This window comes from Pectinophora gossypiella, chromosome 11, assembly GCF_024362695.1.
Source record: "Pectinophora gossypiella chromosome 11, ilPecGoss1.1, whole genome shotgun sequence".
Lineage (NCBI taxonomy): Eukaryota > Metazoa > Arthropoda > Insecta > Lepidoptera > Gelechiidae > Pectinophora > Pectinophora gossypiella.
Window position 1 is genome coordinate 15,116,624 of NC_065414.1, and position 24,949 is coordinate 15,141,572.

Genomic DNA, 24,949 nt, shown 5'->3' on the forward strand with positions numbered 1-24,949 from the left:
ATGCTAGGGAGGACGATGAACAGAATCACAAATGCCGCCAAGCGACGTCAAAAGAATCCTTGCTCGAAGATTAGTTAGCCTATTCTGTTGAAATCAATTAAGTATGTCCGATCCGCCTGCTTGGTTTAGTTGTCCAACTCTGCACTCTCAAACATGAGACTGCGGTGAAACGCGTAAAAAAATCTAACCACATGAGATTTCTCAGCGACTCACACTTGTTCCGCCAAATAGTGGATGCCATCCGAGCTACATTTACAAAAGTCATGTCAAATAAAAAACGCGAATCTATAAAATGTAAAAAGAAATACCTCGTCATAAAATGCTGAAAGCATCAAGTGTGTAAGTAATAATAATATGGCATGAAAATATATATGGGGTGTTAGTAACACCGTACCGAATACTGACAGGGATGATTCGGCTCATGATTCTCACTTAATATCAAGTGGAAAACAAAAAAATAAACATGAATTCTGCTACGGACCTTTCGATATTACTTGTCTGATATTGGCCTCAATAAGTCGATTAATTCTTGGAAAGAAAAGAGGTTCGTCACCTTATGATCTATTCGTTGGACTGCAAGAATTACTTTTCCGTTTGATATTAACCCAGAATCATGAGCTGAATGATACCCCTCAGTATTCAGTACGGTGTCACTAAGACCCTATATGTACGTCTGCAGTTTTCACTGGTGATTTCCACAAGGCACGACCGCAGCCCACAGGGACACAGTCATGAATAAATTAATTATTTTAACGACCAACACCGCAATCTGTGATGTTCGAGCATTTCTGGTTTTTCAATAAAAAGTATTATGCTTGGATTATATGATCAGTGGTTGATCGTTGAGCTCACGATGCGGAGGTCCCGGGTTGGAATTGCGTTGGGGAAACATCACAAAAAACACTCTGTGATCCCTAATTTGGTTAGGACACTGCAGACTGATCACCTGATTGCGCAAAAGTGATTAAGCTTTGGAGAAGCAGCAGTCGGTCCCTGCTACTATTTAACTCTATTCAACTAAGCATTTAGTCTTTATATATGAGCTTTGGACAGCCTCCGTAGTCTAGTGGTAAGAGCGTTAGGCTCACGATCTGGAGGTCCGGGTTCGATTCCCGATGGGGACATTGTCGAAATCACTTTGTAAGACTGTCCTTTGTTTGGTAAGGACTTTTCAAGCTTGAATCACCTGATTGTCCGAAAAAGTAAGTTGATTCCGTGCTTCGGAGGGCACGTTAAGCCGTTGGTCCCGGCTATTAGCCGTAAAAACACCTCCACCAACCCGCAGTGGAGCAGCGTGGTGGAGTATGCTCCATACCCTCTCCGGTTTATTGAGAGGAGGCCTGTGCCCAGCAGTGGGGCGTATATAGGCTATTTATGTGTATATGAGCTTTGTCAAGGATCTTTAACGGCTCAATAATAACCCTGACACCAGTGTTGATAATCTTGGCCATTGGTCTGACAACTCGAGAAAAATAAAGTGTCTTATTGAAATATCCCAATGAGTAGTCAGAGGTACATTCATCCCAAGATAAACTCACACGTCACTTGCTTTGTTTTTTTTTTCCTTTTTGTCTTATTGTATTTTAAACTGACTGTTTTTTTTTTCCAGTTGATGGCGGATTCTCCCGCAAGGCATGCTGGTGGGACTTCGCGCGCCATCTCGACAGACTTGATGCTGTGCTGTTTACCAGGATCAACAACTGCTCAGTGTCCGGGATGGCTTCAGTACTTCACAGGAAGGCTGCTGCCCCTGTGTACCCGCAGATTGGACACTTCTTCTGCAATTTGGAGGTATGTTTGAAATCGATCTTATCTATTCCGTCTGGTTTCGTAGGCTCGCCATTAAATGTGAGTACACACTTTGGTACCATGTCACATTAACTTTTTTGACAAATTGAACTGTAAGTCCCACTAAATGTCAAATATGTTAGTGCGACGGGGTCCGAAAGTGGGTACATTGTATTGCTCATGACTGTACATTTTTTTTATGGAATAAACAGTCCGTAAACAAGAACAGCTTTTCGGCTTACGGCCATTTAGACTCAAGTAAGACCCAGAGGGGGTGAGGTAAATGAAGCTCAGCGCTCGATACGAACTGGTGCGGGGCGAAGGGCTACCGTTGACGCAATGTGCTTCTTTATTTATTTATCTGTACACAATAGAACACAGAAAGAAACACACAAAGAAATCAGACAGTACAAGTAAGCTCCAAGCTCCAGCTCAAGCTCCAGGTTCTTTATTCCATGACGGCGCATCGCGTTGAGAACTCCAACTTATGGAGATATCTGGCCAAGTAGTTAATGCCACCTGCGGCAAATCTACAATAAGTCACGTCAAAAAAAACCAGGATCTTTGTAATGCGAGTTTGTTTGGTATAGCGTACCCTGTCACACGTAGCACCCCGTTAGTGTAAACAAAGCCTATGAATTAGTTCGCCACACACAAATGGCAAACATCGTTAAATCCAGTGCATCCATTCGCCGAATTTCACGTACCTAATTGACAATATGGCGGCGTTTTATTTAATCAGTCATTCCATTGGACAGCTGATGACGGATGGCTACATAATCGGATCGAATGTGTTAATAAACCGTGTCTCTATTTAAGTAGTATACATCTCACCGCTGGACACAGACGTCGACGTGAGGTATATTCCATCTATGTCTATAACATAAACAATCAACGTAATATAGTATTGTAACACAGTTAGTATTGTTGCAGTTGAAACGATGGGTCCTTGGGGTCCAGAAGCAAAAATATTTGTTAAGGATCTCTCAATGCGTCTTATTGGGGCTTTGGGAGATGCTAGGGCTGGTAGTTATTTCTGTCAGAGAATTAGTCTGGCGATTCAGAGGGGTAATGCTGCCAGCCTGTTGGGCACCTTGCCTCGATGTGACGCATTGGAGGAGGTGTTTTATTTATAAGATGTGTTTGTTTTGTTTTTAGTTGTTTGAATAAATTGGCGGAATAAGGAACAATACAGATAATATAGTATTATTAGATTTCACTCTCCTTCTATCGCGTGGGTTGTGAGATGGAGTACCGACCTCATCAACTTGCTATTGAGTCGCTAAAGGCCCCTGACATGGCTCATGTAACGACTACTTACTTACATCAATAATTAGTAACCGGGACCAATAGCTTAACGTGCCTTCCGAAGCATGGATCATGTTACTTTCGGACAATCAGGTGATCAGCTTGTAATGTCCTAATTAAACTAGGGACCACAAAGTGATTTTTGTGATATGTCCCCACCGGAAATCGAACCCAGGACCTTTGGATCGTGAGCCCAACGATTTGGATAAAAATGGCAGAAGCACGCTGATTGTCTGTCTCACTCGCACTTACGTAAAGGCAGGACGCGGTATGAGAACATTTTTGTATAGAGAGTCCAGGCTGTGATTGCGGTTCGTGAAAGTAAAAAATAACACCGTGTCTGAGAAATCCTTCATAACCCCTAATCATATTCCTAGCATTATCCCGTTTTTCACCGGGTCCGCTTACCTAACCTAAAGATTTGACAGGTCCGGTTTTTTACAGAAGCGACTGCCTATCTGACCATCCAACCCGCGAAGAGAAATCCAGCCCAACACAGGTTAGGTAACATATCTCCGAAAATGCATTTCTCAGGAATGTGAGCTTCCTCACGATGTTTTCCTTCACTGCTGAGCAAGTGATAATCATTTATGATCCAAATATGAATTCGAAACATAAATTCGACAATCATTGATTTAGGCCTATGCTGGATCCGAACCTGCGACCTTAAAAGTGAGAGGCAAGCGTACTACCAACTGGGCTACCACCGCTCCCCTAATATTTATCATAAAAATCTCCATTACTGCTTCACATTTTGTTTGGTTAGATAACGTAATATCTGTCTCCCTCATTATTTAATACTAGGTCTTCAATATACGGTTATACAAAATAATATTAATATACTTAATATAGATTGAGGAAGCAAGTTTCTCTTTTGAGATATTTCACTATGATTGACGAGTTTTTTTCTGATTATAGTAACGCCGACCCTAATCCATCACCCCGAACCCATTATCTATACAGGACCATCTGTTTACTGCTCATCTTCAAACTTTTTATATTTACATTTATATATACGTATAATTCTGTGGCTAAATCCTATCTATTTTTTAATCCTAGAACATAGTATTCTTATGTATATAGGTCTATGTGTTTTTCCACCGATCCCCAGTTTCCAATTTTGCGAAAGGATTTTGTTTGTTTGTACTTGGCAACATTTGGCGCGCGACATGTTGCACAACATGTTGACCAACATGTTGAAAGCGCGGAACTTTTGTTTAACAACGTTGTCTGTCGACGCATCCTCTCGTCGACAACATCTCGCCAGAGGTACTAATGTTGTTGCGCGTCACGTCTCCACTCGACAACAATTCATGCTAAACTAAAGATAAAGATGTTCTATAAACAAACAACAAGCCCCGCGACGTGTTGCGCTGCAGCTGGCAACGTCGCGCGCTGTTGTGCATTGTTGCCGTACATGTTGAGCCATGTTCTATAAACAAACAGCAAGCCGCTGCGACATGTTGCGATGCAGCTGGCAACGTTGCGCTGTTTTGAAACGTTGCTGTACATGTAGAGCGTTATAAGTTGTGCGTTAATTGTTGCCTAGTGGATACGTCTTCTGGGGCCTTAGCCAAGTTGCAAACGATTATGACAATCAACAGTGACAGTAAAAATGTATGGAATTAGTGGTGACATGACAATCCCAGCTCTTTAATTTCGGAAAATTGGTGTGAGCAACATAGAGCAACACGGACCTCCGCGGACCGTGAGCAATGAACCGCTTAGCGATGTCTAAACTGAACTTTATACACAAGATTGTGCCATGAGGCGCCACTCAGTCGGCCTTCAAGGTCGGTGCCACATGTAACCGGACCCCAGGACTCACTTCAATGCTCATAGCTTACTACCAGCCAGTCTTTAACAACATTTACCCATATATTACGCTACGTAAATGTAGGCATTTAGAAAACTGTTCGAAGAAGTCAACGATAAAGACAAAATAAAGAATTTATAAAAATAAATCGTTCTTTAGCGTGATATCTCCAAAATCTGTATTTGATGGTAGAGCTTAGCACTTAGCACGGTCATAAGAACATCCCTTAGTCAGCTCTGCGGGGACAAAGTCATAACTTACGACGGGATGTTTTTTTATAGGACTTAATTGATTCGTTGACCCGCATATTACAATCCTTTCAAGTCTCCAGAGTCCAGGTTGGGAATAGTGTAAGTACTGAAAAAAAATTAGTTTCGTTGACATGGTCAAGATGTCATTTGTTGTGGTGGCCCAGTTGGTAGAACGCTTGCCTCTCACTTTGAAGTCGCAGGTTGATTGTCGAATTTGTTTTCGAATTCATGTTTGGATCATAAATCATTATCACGTGCTCAGCGGTGAAGGAAAACATCTTGAGGAAACCCACATTCCCGAGAAATGTATTATCGGAGGTATGTAACTTAACCTGTATGGGGCTGGTTTTCCCATCGCGGGTTGGAAGGTCAGACAGGCAGTTGCTTCTGTAAAAAAACCGGAACTGTCAAATTTCAGGTTAGGTAAGCGGACCCTGTGTGAGATGATTATATCATTTGATAAAGTAGTTTGTAATGGACATATTATTAGCACACCCTCCGGACACAATCAGGTGATCAGCCTGTAATATCCTAACCAAACTAGGGATCACAAAGTGATTTTTGTGATATGTCCCCACCGGGATTGGGACCCAGGGCATCCGGATCGTGAGCCCAACGCTCAACCACTGGAGCATAGCGGCCTCTGTGAAAAGATACTGATGAACAGAGCTAAAAATCTCATCTTAATTAAAAAATGTTGTCAACAATATGCGCGATGTGTGAATTACTCCTGTGGAGCGTGAAAACCAGTCTTGTGGCCAATGATGCGAGGATATCAACTTCTAGTCCTCGGTTGGCGGTCGATCACGGTACCTGGTTACACTGGACGATTTGTCTACTGTGTTACTATTCCGTGTTTAAGTGTGTTCTGTGAACTGCGATGTCCTTTAAGTGTTAAAGTGACTTGGAGTGAGAAAATGTGACCTTTTTGTGATTTTTATACGAAGGTACACAGGCTACTTGACAACATAGTTTTCCGGCTAAGTAGTTAATGCCATCTATGGCAAATCTCTTTTTTTCCCCGAAGGGTAAGGCAAAGGGAACTATGCCCATACAGCCATGTCTTACGTATTTTTTTCTTGATGATTAATGAAATGATGAAAGGTGATGACGATGAAACCTAAGCCCCCACCCTCGGAGTAGACTCCTACTCCGAACCCCAAACGAATTAACTCAAAAGTCCGCATAAACTTTCGAGTTATGAAGCGGCTTCCTGGCACGAAGCGAAAATAGGCAGATACACTTTGTTTATTGAATACTCCGATATAATAACACTCGCGAATGTCTTCCGACTAACTTAATGCGATCATTAACCACAAAACACCACTTCGTATTAATTATTTAGATTATTCAATGAAGAAAGCAACTGTCCCGTTCCCGTTTCCCGCCAAAAAGCCCTGCGACAAATCTGTAATACGTCAAAAAAAAAAGACAACCTAGTCATAGAGATACTTTTTATGAAACGTCAAAACGAAAGTTTTCTTCGGAGTTTGTACGGCAATACTGTCCTGTGACGTCATCAATAAAAGCGGTCAAACGTCGTACTCATTGTTACTTAATTAATTAATAAAATTCGTAAATAAGTCGTAAAATGGGATTGAGTTTTGATCATCTTATATCAGCTTCTATTTCTGGATTAGCATTTTATAATTTATATTTCAGTCAAATATCCTATACAGTATAAACGACTTATTTTACTGTTACTAGTAACTGCTGTTATGATTCCGGGCAGATTATGAGGTTTCAGATTTTGTGCCTGGTTAAAGACAATAGTGGGTGTATTATACCAACCCTACCCCTTCGGGCGTACAGGCGTAATGTTATATTATGTTATGAGTTGTATACAATTCTATATACAGTCTATTTTGCTTTAACTCATCATAGTATGCAAATAAAGAATATTGAATATTTAACTTTTCTTTTTTTTCTTTATTCTTTATTTATTTTTGCTTTGCATGTCAAATATTTAGTGTTTACAACTAGGGTAAGAGCGAGACATCCCCAACCCAAGCATTAACCTTGCTTCTTAGGGTTGCCTCATAACTTTATGTTGCTTAAAACAAGAAATAAACACTTTTTTTTATTATTTTTACTACTATTATGCTCAAGGCGAATTTCGTTGTATCCAGGTTTTGGACCCGATTAATGGCAATAGGCTCGACCCCTATGTATGTGATGTACTTATATTAAATCAAATCAAATCCGAGCAAATTCAAAGGCGTGTGTGTCCTGACCTCACAGCTTCTACTATGAGGTACTTTTCAGGCATTTTTCCTCCAAAAATATTGTTGGAGGCGATGTTAGCTCCTGTAAATAGAACCCTTCGAGATGATGTTAAAATGGACTGTAATGAATTAGAACAAGGAAATTATTTACGTAAGTTAAAAGGATAAGAAAACATGCCTCGGCAAAGTCCGTGGCGTAAGTACCATAATATTGCCAGAGCAAATAATATTACAGTAAAAAATATATGACTTTAATGTTGCCAACAAAAATATACCGTGATAATTAGATATTTCCCCTTTACTCGGGGTGTATAATTATTCAAAATTATAATGTAACTAGCATTTGCCCGCGACTTCGTCCACGTGGCGTGTTATAAAAGAGAGATCTTTGTGCGTGTGGGAGTGCATATCAAATTACAAGCATCTAACTTATGCAATTTAGATTTTTTCATACAAATGTTTCTTCCCGCTAACTCCTGTTTCCGTGGGAATTTTGCAATATCCTGTTGCAACTAAGCTTTAAGTTAACTAAGGTACCTGCATGCCAAATTCAAGCGTCTAACTTAAGCGGTTTAGATTTTTCATACAAAAGGATTTTCTCGCTAATTCCCGTTCCTGTGGGAATTCCGGGAATTCCTTTCTTAGTGCACCTCTACGGTACCTAAGCTACGTCCCTTCCAAATTTCATGTGCCTACTTTTAGCCGTTTAGACTGTGCGTTGATATGTCAGTCAGTCAGTTTCTCCTTTTATATATTTAGATGGCAGAAACAAACATAAAAATAATTATTGCTTGATATTTGGATAGGATAAGACACGTGTATAATTATGATGCTACCTACATAGCTTCTGTTTATTTCGATCAGAATAATAAGGGGTAGAAGATGACATGTGTTGTGCCTGGGTGTAATAACTAGGGTCAACATTTATACTCAAAAACAAAGATATAAGATGCACATGTTTGTTATTCATGAAAGAAGATTACACGAAGGCAAACTGTACGGTCACGAGCAATAATATGCATACACTTTAGGATCATGTCACATGATGATTTTTGACAAATTGCACTGTAAGTCTCACTAAATGTCAAATATGTTAGTACGACAGAGTCCTAAAGTGGGTACATTATATTGCTCATGACTGTACAGCGTCATCGATTTTTTTTTTGTGGAATGTTGAATGCGATCTCTCGTTAAATTTTCCTACAAATTTCTACTTTTTTGGGTCGTAAATATCGCCAGCATCGTGACATTCTAGACACATAACATAACAAATACTCTATTGCACAAACAGGAAAAAACAAAATACAAAACAAAAGAGAAATAGAATGAGTACAATAGGCGGCCTTATTGCTAAGTAGCAATCTCTTCAGGCAACCTTTAAGTATAGGAGACACGTGTCGCGCAGACGCTAAATTTAAGTTTTTAATATTACTAAATGTTAAAAATCGACGATTTACACGCGAGTCCATAGTACCTTGCCGACCGTCAAACCGCGCCTGCGACCGCGTCGTGTAATAAACGCTTATTTATCGCGCATTATTTACACGTACCTTGCAACGAGTTTAGAACGCTGTAAGAATTAAGATTCCTACTTTATTTTACATAGAAACTAATGTACTGCTACATCTTAGACCAATATTCTGATAACAATTTAACATTCCAGGAACGCCGCTCGCTGGCCAGCCCCGACGGCGACAAGGACCTCGACCCACTGCTGGTGTCGCTCCTGCAGCAAGGCTCGGACATGATGGCCGACTTGCGCCACCTCAACCTCAAGCCGCAGCACTGCTACCGCAGTCCCAACCCGGTCAACCTCTACCACAAAGTTGGACATGGTTAGTTATCAACATTATGAAACAAGAGAAGTGTGTCAGGATCGAAGCAAATGGAATTCCATAGTTTCTGCTTACCCTGGTGGGAAATAGGCGTGAGTTTATGTACGTATGTATTACGCCTTCACTTGACGCTGATGACGTCTATTGGAGGCTGGAGATTGCTCTCAACACAATGCGTGTTGCTACATTAATACGAATAGATAGGTATCTCGTATAAGGTCGATAGGTGATACTTTGTTGCAAAATATTTATTAAAAAATGCCGAGGTACAAATATTGTAAGCTACTTTGTGTTTTTTCCAAATAAAGATTCAAAATGGCGTTTCTCTCATCTGTTTCAGGAACACTCGACATGTACGTACTGAATCCGTCCAAGGACTCAAAATACGTTCGTGAATTCCTAAAGAGGTGGCACAACAGTGAGCAGAAGCTGTTCGAAGGCTCAAGTGTGTCTGGACCGTTCAACTTCCCGATACCCAACCTCGTGTCGATATGCGCCCTGCTCGTGTGGCGCCCGGCTAACCCCGACGACACGATCACCAGGATCATGTTCCCCGGATCCACTCCTCAACATAAAATCTTCGAAGGACTAGAAAAACTAAAGCATCTAGAGTTCCTACAAACGCCGACGTGCACAGGACGGCATATGGCAACCTCCGCCGCGCCCCCAACGGCCACCACCACCGTCACTTCAACTAAAACAAGAACCACAAGCAAAGTCAGTAAAGACAAGAGCAGCATCACTGCTGAAAAGACGAAAGACGACAAAATCACTGAACCAGAACCTCCAAAACCGCAACCCAAAGAACCAATAAAAGATCATATTAAAGACGAAACAGATTCTAAAAATATGATTGACAATAAATTGCTCAGCGAGTTAACAGATGGCGAAGATAAGAAAATTGAATCGGTTCTACAGGAAGCTATTACTGCCCGAGTAGATACACAACTAGATAATAAAATAGCTCAGTACGAGAGCACTGTGATAGATGGTTTGCCTAAAAAGAGGGAAGTGAAAAAGAAAGAGAAGGTTGTTGAAAAGAAATCGAAAAAGACAGACAAGACTGACGATGTAAAAGATGCTTTAACCAAAAGCACTGATACGAAAAAGATTGAGGCTGAAACTAAAGCAAAAGTTGATACTCGTAAAAGAACGGAAACTCGAACAAAGACCGAAACAATGACATCTTCTGTGACTAGAAGTAAAATAAGTCATAGGACTGCAATGAGAACTGCAGAAAGAAAAACTACAACTAGCGTAGTTGACAAAAAACCAGGATCGGATGATAAAAAGTCTCCACCGACTACACCAAAAAAGACATTAGAGTCTAAAGTTACTCCTTCCACTGTACCATCAACAGTGAAAGATAGAGTAAAAGCGAAACCTAGAAAATTAAGTCCAGGAAGTACACCTGCAAAAAGTACGAAGGAAGCGGCAAATCGCAGGGTTGCCGAGTCCAAGTACAAGCAGGCATCACCAAAACGAGATCTAACTCAAAAACCAACGGATAAAAAGGAAACTAAACCTAAACGGGAACCTATTTCACGTAGACCACGTCCGCTGGCGTCACCGGTCAAGGGACTAAAGTCAATGAAAAGCCCATCAAAATCTGTGAAGTCTGTAAAGACTGATGCCAAATTAAAGGGCTTACAAAGAGTAAACTACGAAGATATATTGAAAGAAGCTAAAAAATCTGACGAAGACACATCAAAGTCAATCGATGATATCAAACAACAAGAACTTGATGAAAAAGAGGAACAGGAAATTGTTCGCGAAATTGAAGCAGTATTTAACAGAGATAGCGAGGCTGAAGAAAAGATTGAATATGTTGGTCGTTCTGACATTGAAAAAATAACATGTTTGTTAGATGACACTAAGACTGAAACTATGGTTGACGGTGAATTTGAGGAGGAATATTTAATAATTGAAAAAGAAGAGGTAGACCAGTACACTGAGGATTCCATCGCCGACCGCGAGAGCAGCCATGAAAAAGAGGACGAATTGCAAAAACACATAAAAGATAAAGAGGAATCAGAAAAGAAAAAAGATGAAGTAGTCGAAGATGTGAAAGTAAAGACCGAAGAAGTGACAGAAGAAATCAAACACGCAGAATCAAAAGACCACTCAGTAAGTGTTGAAGAAAAACAAGATATCAGCAGTGAAAAGAAAACATCGGATAGTAAAAGTGCTCTTGCCAAACCTAAAGACTCTCTCGAACTTAATATTGTACAAGAATCTCAACCCGATGAGAAAATTTCAACTACTATTGAATCAGGTGCTACTACTGCACCGACTCTACCTGAAGATGAGCGTATAACTTTAGATGATATCAAAGAAGACCAACAAGTTGAAGAGAAGCATGTTAAAGAGGAGACAAAAGAACCACCTCAGGCTCTTATTGATATTCCCAAGCCTACGTCTTTAGAAAAGACTCCAAAACTTGATACACAACCACCCGCACCAATTAGAGAAATTGTTAAAACACCTGACGAAGTTGCTGATTTACCATTGCACGAGGAAGTAGACTACAGAACGTATGAGGAGAAAAAGACACCCATAGAAGATGATGTATTTAAACGTAAACCTGATGTTGGCTTCTACCATGAAATCAAAGTTCCGAAAGACCTGCCCCTTCTGGATCAGGAAGGTGCTACGTCTCTCAAAGGGATGAAAACGATTGAAGGTGATGTCGTAATCAAAACTGTTGAACGTCCATCGCACGCAGAGCTCGTAACTGTTACACCAGGATCAGCGCCGGAATCACCAATGTATCCTGAGCAGATAAAAATAGGTGGTCCTATCCCTGGTAAAGAATTGGAACCCGTTAAAGAATTTGAAGATACGGACTACAACTATGCTCATTATACTGAAAAATTAAGAGAGACTCATATCACTACCGTTGACTCGCCAATAAAAGATGACATAGTTATTATTGAAGAGGTAGATGTACCTTGTATGCCTGAAAAGATACCTTCGATTCCTGAAGACGTTGAAAAAGAAATTGAAGAAGCTCGTAAACTAGAAGCTGCCGAAAAACCTCCGCTGAGCCCTAAAGAGGTTGAAAAAATTGTTGCTGATGTTGCAGAAGTATTGAAGTCCGAAAAGAGTTTAGAGGAAATAGTGGCTGAAAAATCGCCGACAGGACTAAGTAGATCGCCAGAAGTACCTTCTAAATTAGAGACATCTATAACTAGTGCCATAGAAGCGACCAAAACATTTATTACTAGTGAAAAACAAATCAAACACGATGCTCATAAAGAAGTCACAGAAATCAAAGAAAAGGTTCTGGAGAAAATGCTAGAACCTGACGTTCACGAAGTGCTCCATAAAGAAGTATCACCTGTTAGATCTCTCACATCAGAAGAAGCGAGTGAAGTTTCAGACAAAACCGTTCTTAGTGAAGGAAAAAGATCGAAAAGAGAAATCAAAGAAGATCATACATTCACTGATATTACGAATACGACATTAGAAGACAAAGTACAAGATATTTTGGAGAAAAAAGATAGTTTAACTAAGGATATTAGTGGCGACGAATTAGATATTGTTACTGAAAGTACAGAAAGAAAACTAAGTATTTCATTAGACACAGCAAAAACTTTAGAAAAATTAGAAGAAAAAATGGCGGACCTCAAGAAAAAAGAAGAAGCTTTTTCACAAAAACTACTACACGACAGGAAACTATCTTCTACTTACGATAAAAAAGAACTCGGTGAAGATGTTATAGATCACAAAGAAATATGTCTTGAAAAAGAGATTACACCTGTAGATGAAGTCATCTCAAAAATAGACACAGATATAAAAGATACAATCCAACATGAAGAAAGAAAACTAAGTATTCAAGAAAAACTTGACATTTATAAGGAACATCGTCCAGATAAAGTATCCATAGATTCGAATCTAGAAGAGAAAATAACTAAAGAGACAAAAGAAGATTTAGCAAGTCCAGATTTAGTTGAAGATGAAAAACCTACAAGTGACGTCAAAAAAAAACCAGTCCAAACATTAGGGACTGTAAAACCTGAAGACAAGGATGTAAAAAATGATGATACCTTAGACCTTCCAAGTGAAAAACTTAAAGGGTTTACTGAAAAACTAGATGACCTTGTAGATCACACAGAAACAGAAATAAAATCAATAAAAGCTGATTTCACTGAAAGGATTGAATTAGCTAAAGATGATACAGCTATTTTATCAAAAGGTGTAATCGAGGAAAAAGAAAAAATTTCTAGTGCTGTAAAAGAAGAAACCAAAGAGCTACTTTCTAGTATCGACCGCACTATTGATGGAATTGCCACGGAAGTTGATACGATTTCAGACAAACTTGATAAAAAGCAAGTTGATCTAGAAAAAGACGTTGACACTGCCATCGATAAGTTAACGGAAATAAGCGGCGATACAGAAAGAATAGAAGAAAAACGGAAAAGCATAACAGAGCAAATAGAAAAAAATTTGGGGGAAAAGAAAAGCAAGGTAGAAAAAGAATCATCATCATTAATGGGAAAATTTATGGGAAAGTTTGATGAAAAAATAAGTGTCGCAAAAGGATTCTTTTCAGAAACGTTTAGTAGTAAAGACAAGGGAACTAAGGATAGTAAAACCAAAGACGAAACAACTTCAAGCCCTGATGAAAAATCTCCTACATTAATAAAAGAAGAAGAAACACATGTAGAGAAGACACTAAGTCCCGTAAAGCCAGATGAGGTGTCCAGTTCCGCGAAATCAGGTGAAAAGGTGCCTTCCCCTGCAAAACTAGATGACAAGGTTCATAGTCCAGTGAAACCTAAAGAGAAGACGCCAAGTCCTGCAGAACTGCATTTGAAGGCACCAAGCCCAGTAAAACTAGACGACAACGAACTAAGCCCCTTAAAATTGGATGAGAAAACGCCTAGTCCACTGAAAGCAGAAGAAAAGGCACCAAGTCTTGTAGAATTGGATCTGAAAGCGCCAAGTCCAGTAGAACTAGACGATAAAGAACCGAGCCTGAAGAAACCAGATGGAGAGGTGCCAAGCCCTGTAGGTGTGGATATAAAGGCACAAAGCCCGGTGAAAGTAGACGAAAAGGAGCCAAGCCCGGGAAAACCTGATGAAAAAACACTTAGCCCTGAAGAGAAAGTGCCAAGTTCTGCAAAACTGGATCTCAAAACACAAAGCCCAGTTAAACTGGATGAGAAGGTGAAATCAGATGAAAAGGCGCCTAGCTCTGTAGAGCTGGATCTAAAAGCACCAAGCCCTGGAAAACCAGATGACAAGGCACCAAGTCCTGTAGAATTGGATCTGAAAGCGCCAAGCCCAGTAGAACTAGACGATAAAGAACCGAGCCTGGAGAAACCAGATGGAAAGGTCCCAAGCCCTGTAGGTCTGGATATAAAGGCACCAAGCCCGGTGAAAGTAGACGAAAAGGAGCCAAGCCTGGGAAAACCTGATGAAAAGCCACTTAGCCCTGAAGACAAGGGGCCAATTTCTGCAAAACTGGATTTCAAAATACAAAGCCCAGTTAAACTGGATGAGAAGGTGAAATCAGATGAAAACGCACCAAGCCCTGTTGAATTGGATATGAAGCTGCCAAGCCCAGGAAAAATAGATGACATGGAATCTAGCGCCGTTAACCTGGATGAGAAAACAATTAGGCCATTCAAACCTGAAGAGAAGGTGCCAAGTCCTGTAGAACTGGATCTGAAAGCATCAAGCCCAATAAAACTGGATGCGAAGGAGAAATCAGATGAAAAGGCGCCTACCCCAGAGAAACTAGATGAAAAGGCACCAAGCCCTGTTGAATTGGACCTGAAGATGCCAAGCCCAGGAAAGCTAGATGACAAGGAACCTAGCCCGGTTAAACTTGATGAGAAGGCACCTAGCCCATTCAAACCTGAGGAGAAGTTGTCAAGTCTTACAGAACTGGATCTAAAAGCACCAATCGCAGTAAAACTGGATGATAAGGAGAAATCAGATGAAAAGGCACCTAGCCCAGTGGAATCAGATGGCAAGGCATCAAGCCCGGTAAAACTGGACGGCAAAGAGCCAAGCCTAATGAAACCAGAGAAAGAGGCACCAAGCCCTTTCGAATTGGATTTGAAAGCGCCAAGCCCAATAAAACTAGATGAAAAGGAAAGTCTAGCTAAGCTGGATGAGAAGGTACCTAGTGAAGTAAAATCAGATGAAAAAGTACCAACTCCTGTAGATAAAGATCACAAAGCACTAAGCCCAGTAACACTAGATGAGAAGGAACCGATTCTAGTGAAACCAGATGAAAAAGTACCTATCCCGGTAAAACAAGCTGTAAAGGAGTCTATCCCAGTAAAATCAGATGAAAGAGCTCCTAGTCCAGAGAAACCAGATGAGAAAACTCCTAGCCCAGTGAAACCACATGATAAGGCACCAAGTCCTATAGAACTGGATCAAAAGGCGCCAAGCCCAGTGAAACCAGATGAAAAAGCACCAAGTCCGATGAAAGACGAGGAAAAGGCACCAAGTCCTATTGAATTGGATCTGAAGGCGCCCAGCTCAGTTAAATCAGATGAAAAAGTGCCAAGTCCACAGAAACCAGATGAAAAGTTATCAAGTGTTGTTGAAGTTGATTTGAAAGCACCAAGTCCCATACAACTAGATAAAAAGGAGCCAAGCGCTGTGAAACCGGTTGATAAAGCACATAGTCCAATAGAATCAGATGAAAGGACGCTAAGTCCTGTCAAACTAGATCTGAAGGAGCCAAGCCCAGTAAAATTGGATGAGAAGGTGCCAAGCCCAATGCTACCAGACGAGAAGACACCTAGCTCTGTAAAACCTGAAGGTAAGGTATATAGCCCTGAAAAACTAGGCGAAGAGGCATCAAGTTCTGTTGAATTGGATTTGAAGGCACCAAGCCGAGTAAAAGTGGATAGCCCAGAGAAACCAGCTGAGAAACCGCCTAGCCCAGTGAAACCAGATGAGAAGCCACAGAGCCCTGTTGAATTGGATCTGAAGGCACCAAGTACTGTTGAATTTGATTTGAAAGCCGCAATCCCAGTAAAAGCGGATGAAGAGCCGCCAACTTCTGTAGAATTGAATCTGAAAGCACGAAGCCGTGTAAAACTAGAGGAAAAAGAGCCAACTCCTTTGAAAGCAGATCTCAAAGAGCCTAGTCCAGTCAAGCCAGATGAAAAATTCACAAGCCCCGTATTAGGCGAGAAGGAGCTCAGTCCGATGAAAGCAGAAGAGAAAGTGCTCAGTTCCGAAAAAACTGAAGAAAAACCGGCAAGTCCTGCAGAGTTAGATCTTAAGGCGCCCATTTTAGATGAAAAATCTCCCAGCCAGGTAAAAACCGATGAGAAAATGCCTACCCCAGTAAAACCAGATGAAAAGACACCTAGGCCACAAAAACTAGAAGACAAGAAGTCAATTCCAGCAAAATCAGAAGAGACAGAACCAAGTCCTATCAAACCTGGGGATGAAAAAGGTCCAAGCCTATCTGAGTCAGAAGATAAGGTGCCAAGCCCAATAATACCTGATGAGGAAGTGGGAAAATTGCAAACACCTGACAAACATGAGGGCGTGGCACCAAGTCTGGTAAAGATTGAAGTAAAGGCGCCAAGTCCAACTCTAGATGAAGAAACATCTAGTCAAGTTGAACAAATTGAAGCAGAACCTAGTAAACCTGACAAAATGCCCACGTTAAAATTAGATCAGGAACCACCGAGTTTATCTGACAAATCTAGCCCAGAAACACCGGGGGACGAAACGCCATGTCCAGACGAGATATATGAAATAGTGTCAAAACATGTTGATATAGAAGCGCCAAGCTTAGTGAAACTAGACGAGAAAGGGCAAAGTCTGGAAAAAACAGATGAAAAAGCTCAAATCCCAGTAACACTAGATGAAAAGGCGCCAAGCCCTATTAAACTGGATGAAAAGATGCCTACCTCTGACAAATTAGATAAGAAGGCAATCAGCCCCGCAAAACCAGATGAGAAGGCACCAAGCCCCCAACCAGATGATAATGAGCAAAGTCTCGAGAAGCTAGTTGAGAAAACTCCAAGCCCGCTCAAACATGGTGAGAAGTCAACTTCAGAGAAGCTAGATGACAACGCACCAAGCCTGCAGCCTGACGATGAAGCACCAAAGGCGCACATATCAAGTGACAAGGCTCCAAGCCCCCTCAAACCAGACGAGAAGAAGCCAATTCCAGGTGACAAAGTGACAAGTCCACAATCAGTTGATAAGGCACCAAGCCCGCAACCCGATGACAAAGCGCCAAGCCCACTCAAGCTAGGTGAGAAGAAGCCAAGTCCAGTCAAGCCTGATGAAAAAGAACCAAGCCCGCAACCAGATGATAAGGCACCAAGCCCGCTCATGCCAGATGACAAGGCCCCAAGCCCGATCATGCCAGATGACAAGGCCCCAAGCCCGCAACCAGGTGAAATGGCACCAAGCCCACTGATACCAAGTGGCAAGGAGCCAAGTCCAGACAAATCATGTGAGAAGGAGGTAAGTCCGGAGAAGCCAGATGACAAAGCGACAAGCCCACTCAAGCCAGGTAAAAAGGAGCCAAGTCCAGTCAAGTCTGAGGACAAAGAACCAAGCCCGCAACCAGATGATAAGGCACCAAGCCCGCAACCCGATGACAAAGCGCCAAGCCCACTCAAGATAGGTGAGAAAAAGCCAAGTCCAGTCAAGCCTGATGACAAAGAACCAAGCCCGCAACCAGATGATAAAGCACCAAGCCCGCTCATGCCATATGACAAGGCCCCAAGCCCGATCATGCCAGATGACAAGGCCCCAAGCCCGCAACCAGGTGAAATGGCACCAAGCCCACTGATACCAAGTGGCAAGGAGCCAAGTCCAGACAAACCATGTGAGAAGGAGGTAAGTCCGGAGAAGCCAGATGATAAAGCGACAAGCTCATTCAAGCCAGGTGAGAAGGAGCAAAGTCCAGTCAAGTCTGAGGACAAAGAACCAAGCCCGCAACCAGATGACAGGCCACGAAGCCCGCTCATGCCAGATGACAAGGAACCAAGCCCGCAACCCGATGACAAAGCGCCAAGCCCACTCAAGCTAGGTGAGAAAAAGCCAAGTCCAGTCAAGCCTGATGACAAAGAACCAAGCCCACAACCAGATGATAAAGCACCAAGTCCGCTCATGCCAGATGACAAGGCCCCAAGCCCGCAACCAGGTGAAAAGGCACCAAGCCCGCAGATACCAAGTGGCAAGGAGCCAAGTCCAGACAAACCATGTGAGAAGGAGGTAAGTCCGGAGAAGCCAGATGACAAAGCGACAAGCTCACTCAAGCCAGGTGAGAAAGAGCCAAGTCCAGACATGTCTGCGGACAAAGAACCAAGCCCGCAACCAGATGATAAGGCACCAAGCCCGCTCATGCCAGATGACAAGGCTCTAAGCTCCCTCAAACCAGGCGAGAAGAAGCCAAGTCCAGAGAAGCCAGGTGAAAAAGTGACAAGTCCACTACCAGTTGATAAGGCACCAAGCCCGCAACCCGATGTTAAAGCGCCAAGCCCACTCAAGCTAGGTGAAAAGGAGCCAAGTCCAGTCAAGTCTGAGGACAAAGAACCAGGCCCGCAACCAGATGATAAGGAACCAAGCCCGCAACCCGATGACAAAGCGCCAAGCCCACTCAAGCTAGGTGAGAAAAAGCCAAGTCCAGTCAAGCCTGATGACAAAGAACCAAGCCCGCAACCAGATGACAAGGCCCCAAGCCCGATCATGCCAGATGACAAGGCCCCAAGCCCGCAACCAGATGAAAAGGCACCAAGCCCGCTGATACCAAGTGGCAAGGAGCCAAGTCCAGACAAACCATGTGAGAAGGAGATAAGTCCGGAGAAGCCAGATGACAAAGCGACAAGCCCACTGAAGCCAGGTGAGAAGGAGCAAAGTCCAGTCAAGTCTGAGGACAAAGAACCAAGCCCGAAACCAGATGATAAGGCACGAAGCCCGCTCATGCCAGATGACAAGGCACCAAGCCCGCAACCAGATGATAAGGAACCAAGCCCGCAACCCGATGACAAAGCGCCAAGCCCACTAAAGCTAGGTGAGAAAAAGCCAAGTCCAGTCAAGCCTGATGACAAAGAACCAAGCCCGCAACCAGATGAAAAAGCACCAAGTCCGCTCATGCCTGATGACAAGGCCCCAAGCCCCATCATGCCAGATGACAAGGCCCCAAGCCCGCAACCAGGTGAAAAGGCACCAAGCCCACTGATACCAAGTGGCAAGGAGCCAAGTCCAGACAAACCATGTGAGAAGGAGGTAAGTCCGGAGAAGCCAGATGACAAAGCGACAAGCCCACTCAAGCCAGGTGAAAAGGAGCCAAGTCCAGTCAAGTCTGAGGACAAAGAACCAAGCCCGCAACCAGATGATAAGGCACCAAGCCCGCAACCCGATGACAAAGCGCCAAGCCCACTCAAGATAGGTGAGAAAAAGCCAAGTCCAGTCACGCCTGATGACAAAGAACCAAGCCTGCAACCGGATGACAAGGCCCCAAGCCCGCTCATGCCAGATGACAAGGCCCCAAGCCCGCAACCAGATGACAAGGCCCCAAGCCCGCAACCAGATGAAATGGCACTAAGCCCGCTGATGCTAAGTGGCAAGGTGCCAACTCCAGACAAACCATGTGAGAAGGAGATAAGTCCGGAGAAGCCAGATGACAAAGCGACAAGCCCACTGAGGCCAGGTGAGAAGGAGCAAAGTCCAGTCAAGTCTGAGGACAAAGAACCAAGCCCGAAACCAGATGATAAGGCACGAAGCCCGCTCATGCCAGATGACAAGGCACCAAGCCCGCAACCAGATGATAAGGAACCAGGCCCGCAACCCAATGACAAAGCGCCAAGCCCACTCAAGCTAGGTGAGAAAAAGCCAAGTCCAGTCAAGCCTGATGACAAAGAACCAAGCCCGCAACCAGATGATAAAGCACCAAGCCCGCTCATGCCAGATGACAAGGCCCCAAGCCCGCAACCAGATGAAAAGGCACCAAGCCCGCTGATACCAAGTGGCAAGGAGCCAAGTCCAGACAAACCATGTGAGAAGGAGGTAAGTCCGGAGAAGCCAGATGACAAAGCGACAAGCCCACTCAAGCCAGGCGAGAAGGAGCCAAGTCCAGTCATATCTAAGGACAAAGAACCAAGCCCGCAACCAGATGATAAGGCACCAAGCCCGCTCAAGCCAGATGACAAGGCTCCAAGCTCCCTCAAACCAGGCGAGAAGAAGCCAAGTCCAGAGAAGCCAGGTGAAAAAGTGACAAGTCCACAATCAGTTGATAAGGCACCAAGCCCGCAACCCGATATTAAAGCGCCAAGCCCACTCAAGCTAGGTGAGAAAAAGCCAAGTCCAGTCAAGTCTGAGGATAAAGAACCAAGCCCACAACCAGATGATAAGGCACCAAGCCCGCTCATGCCAGGTGACAAGGCTCCAAGCCCGATCATGCCAGATGACGAGGCCCCAAGCCCGCAACCAGGTGAAAAGGCACGAAGCCCGCTGATACCAAGTAGCAAGGAGCCAAGTCCAGACAAACCATGTGAGAAGGAGATAAGTCTGGAGAAGCCAGATGACAAAGCGACAAGCCCACTCAAGCCAGTTGAGAAGGAGCCAAGTCCAGTCAAGTCTGAGGACAAAGAACCAAGCCCGCAACCAGATGATAAGGCACCAATCCCGCAACCCGATGACAAAGCGCCAAGCCCACTCAAGCTAGGTGAGAAAAAGCCAAGTCCAGTCAGGCCCGATGACAAAGAATCAAGCCCGCAACCAGATGCCAAGGCCCCAATCCCGATCATGCCAGATGACAAGGCCCCAAGCCCGCAACCAAATGACAAAGCGCCTAGTCCAGACAAACTAGATGAGAAGGCTCCAAGCCCTCTGAAATCAGATGAGCAGGAGCCAAGTCCAGTGAAACTTGACGACAAGGAGCCAACTGTGAAACTGGATGAGAAGGCTCCTAGTCTAGTAAAAGTAGAAGTTATAACACCTAGCCCCTTGAAACTCGGTGAAGACACCACTCCCTCAGACAAAATAGAGGAACTGATTTCTAACGTATCTAACTTAGTTCAACTAGAGGAGAAATTAAGAGAAGATGCGGTATCACGCGTTGAAAAATTAGAAGAAAAAGTACCCAGACCAGCAGATCTGGATGTAAAACCGCCAAGCCCTGTCAAACCTGACAAAATAGAGGGCCTCCCTGAGAGCGTAGTTTCCAGCTCAGTTAAGTTAGCGGAAAAAGCTCATACTCCCGATGAGTTGCTTGTCAAGGTTACAAGTCCAATAAAACTCGATATTAAGGAGCAAGCTGATGAGGAGCTAAGCCCTCTCAAACCATGCGACAAGGAACCAAGTTCAGAGATGCCAGATGAGAAGGCGTCGAGCCCACTCAAGCCAGGCGATAAGGAGCCAAGCCCAGTCAAGCCTGATGGTAAAAAATCAAGCCCGTTCTTACCAGATGAGAGCGAACCAAGCCCACTTAAACTAGATGAAAAAGAGCCAAGCTCAAAGAAGCCAGTTGACACGGCACTAAGCCCAATCAAACCCGAAGAGAAGGCCCCAAGCCCGCAACCAGACGATAAGAAGCCAAGCCCACACAAACCTGAAGACAAGGAACCAAGAGCAGAAAAACCAGATGACAAAACGACAAGCCCACTTTTAAAAAGTGACAAGGAGCCAAGTTTAGAGAAATCTGGTGATAAGGTACCAAGCGCACTAAAACTGGATGACAAGAAATTAAGTCCAGAGAAGCCAGGTGACAAAATGACAAGTCCAGAGCCAGGTGATAAGGCACCAAGCGCACAAACTGATGACAAAGCACCAAGCCTTCTCAAAGTAGGTGAGAAAGAGCCAAGTCCAGTCAAGTCTGATGACAAAGAACCAAGCACGCAATCAGATGATAAGACACCAAGCCCACTCATGCCAGATGACAAGGCTCCAAGCCCGATCATGCCAGATGACAAGGCCCCAAGCCCGCAACCAGGTGAAAAGGCACCAAGCCCACTGATACCAAGTGGCAAGGAGCCAAGTTCAGACGAACCATGTGAGAAGGAGATAAGTCCGGAGAAGCCAGATGATAAAGCGACAAGCTTATTCAAGCCAGGTGAGAAGGAGCAAAGTCCAGTCAAGTCTGAGGACAAAGAACCAAGCCCGCAACCAGATGACAAGGCGCTAGGCCCACTACTAGATTACAAGGCACCAAGCTTGCAACCAGGTGATAAAGCGCCAACGCCAGAGAAGCTACATGACAAGCCTCCAAGCCCTTTGAAACAAGGTGAGAAGGAACCAAGTTCGGTAAAACTAGATGACGAGGCGCCACGCCTGCTCATACCACACGAGAAGCAGCCAAGTCCACTCATACCCGGTAAATTAAGCCCAGAAAAGCCGGATGACAAAGCGCCAAGTCCACAACCAGCTGACAAGGCATCAATCTCACAACCATATGACAAGGCGCTAAGCCCAGAAACGGATGACAAGGAGCCAAGCCCGCTCAAATCCGAAGAGAAAGTGCCAAGTCCAGAGAAGCCTGGTGAGAAGGCGCCAATCTCACTCAAAACTGGTGATAAAGAGCTCAGCCCAGAGAAGCCTGGTGAGAAGACGCCAAGCCCGCAACCAGACGAGGACAAAGAAGCAGGGCAAGAGATGCTAGTTGACAAGGCGCTAAGCCTGCTCAAATCAGGTGACAAGGAGCCAAGCCCTCTAATACCAAATGAAAAAGAACCTAGTCTGAAACCAGCAGATATGAGCTTTACGCAAATCGAAAATGATTTGTTGGAAAAAACTACAAGTAATCTTGAAATGAGCGAGACAATTACAGAGCTTGAATCTCATATACTGAGCACGGTAAGTTCACTTCAACGGGATTCAAAAATTATAAGTAAGGAAGCTACTTCGCAGGAAACAATATCCAAAATTTTAGAAGGACAAGTAATATCACCTATCAGTCTTGAAAACAAAGCACAAGAAATGAAGTCACCAACCACTATGAAAATCGATGAAACACCAACTGAGAAACTAGATCTGAGAACGTCTACGTCCGAGAAGCCAGACGATGAAAAAGCACCTACTCCTGAAAAGCTTGGTGAGAAACCGTTTTCACCTGAAAAGACACCTACTACTGAGAATGCTGCACAAGAGCAACCTGGCGAAAAGGCATCTACGCCTGAGATGCCGGATAAGAAAGTGCATACACCAGAAAAGCGCAGTGAAAAAGCGCCTACCCCTGATCGGCTTGTTGACAAGGCGCCCATATCTGAGAAGCCAGATGAGAAGGCGTTTACGCATGAGAAGCTAGTTGAGAAAGTGCCTACACCAGTGAAACTAGATAAGAAGGCACCTACAACTGGCAAGCTAGATGAGATGGTGCCTACATCTGAGAAGCCAGATGAGAAAACATCTGAAACAGATGAGATGGCGTCTACACCAGAAAAGCTGGATGTAACAGTTCCTACGCCTGAGAAGCTAGACGAGAAAGCGCCTGCATCTGACATGTTAGATGAGATGGCGCCTATCCCCGATAGGCTAGATGGTAAAGCGCCTACATCTGATAAGCTTGATGACGAGGCGCCTACACCCGAGAAGCTAGATGAGAAGGTGTCCACTCCAGAGAAGCTAGATGAAAAGACGCCTACAGCTGAAAAGCTAGATGAGAAGGTGTCCACACCAGAGAAGCTAGAGGAAAAGGCGCCTACAACTGAAAAGCTAGATGAAAAGGTGACTACACCCGAGAAGCTAGATGAGAAGTTGTCCACACCAAAGAAGCTAGATAAAAGGGCGCCTACACCAGAGAGGCTAGAAAAGAAGGTGTCCACACCAGAAAAGCTAGATGAGAAGGCGCCTACACCCGAGAAGCTAGATGAAAAGGTATCCACACCAGATAAGGTAGATGAAAAAGCGCCTACACCAGAGAAGCTAGATCAGAAGGTGTCCACACCAGAGAAGCTAGATGAGAAGGGGCCTTCACCCGAGAACCTAGATGACAAGGTGTCCACACCAGAGAAGCTAGATGAGAAAGCGCCTGTAGCTGACAAGCTAGATGAGATTGCGCCTACATTGGAGAAGCCAGATGAGAAAACACCTGAAACAGATGAGAAGACATCTACACCAGAGAAGCTAGATGTAACAGTGCCTATGCCCGAGAAGCTAGACGAAAAAGCGCCTACACCTGACAGGCAACATGTCAAAGGGCCTACCCCTGATGAGCTAGATGACAAAGCGCCTTCCCCTGATAAGCTTGATGACAAAGCGCGCTCACCTGAGAAGCCAGACCAGAAGACGCTTACGCAGGAGAAGCTAGGTGAGAAAGCGTCTACACCAGAGAAGCTAGATGAGAAAACACCTGAATCAGATGAGAAGACTTCTACACCAGAGAAACTGGATGCAACAGTGTCTATTCCTAAGAAAGAGCCTACTCCTGAGATGCTAGACGAGAAAGTCCCTACATCTGACAAGCTAGAAGATATAGCGTCTACACCTGTAAAGCTAGATATCAAAGCACCTACTCCTGATAAGCTAGATGACAAAGCGCCTACCCCCGATACGTTTGATGACAAGGCGCCCACACCTGAAAAGCCAGGTGAGAAAGCGCTTACACCAGAGAAACTAGATGAGAAGGCCTCCACACCAGAGAAGCTTGATGAGAAAGCGCCTACAGCCGACAAGCTTGATAAGATGGCGCCTACATCTGGGAAGCCAGATGAAAAAGCACCTGAAACAGATGAGAAGACGTCTACACCAAAGAAGCTAGATGCAACAATACCCACTCCTGATAAACAA

General features: G+C 43.8%; 1 protein-coding gene and 1 long non-coding RNA gene across 51 annotated transcripts in view; one reads left to right on the forward strand and one right to left on the reverse strand.

The window, feature by feature from the left end:
* The window catches only part of LOC126370837 (microtubule-associated protein futsch), a 201,532-nt gene that overhangs the window by 160,495 nt on the left and 16,088 nt on the right, over positions 1-24,949 (forward strand). For 9 of the 50 annotated variants that reach the window (XM_050015860.1, XM_050015862.1, XM_050015871.1 and 6 more), the window contains exons 6-8: positions 1,610-1,791; positions 9,052-9,223; positions 9,564-24,881. In XM_050015860.1, the coding sequence (XP_049871817.1) occupies positions 1,610-1,791; positions 9,052-9,223; positions 9,564-24,881 (15,672 nt within the window). The remainder of the gene's footprint in view (positions 1-1,609; positions 1,792-9,051; positions 9,224-9,563; positions 24,882-24,949) is intronic. The other 41 variants (XM_050015894.1, XM_050015897.1, XM_050015898.1 and 38 more) reach the window with 37 other exon arrangements.
* The window catches only part of LOC126370901 (uncharacterized), a 309,102-nt gene that overhangs the window by 128,741 nt on the left and 155,412 nt on the right, over positions 1-24,949 (reverse strand). The window lies entirely within an intron of this gene.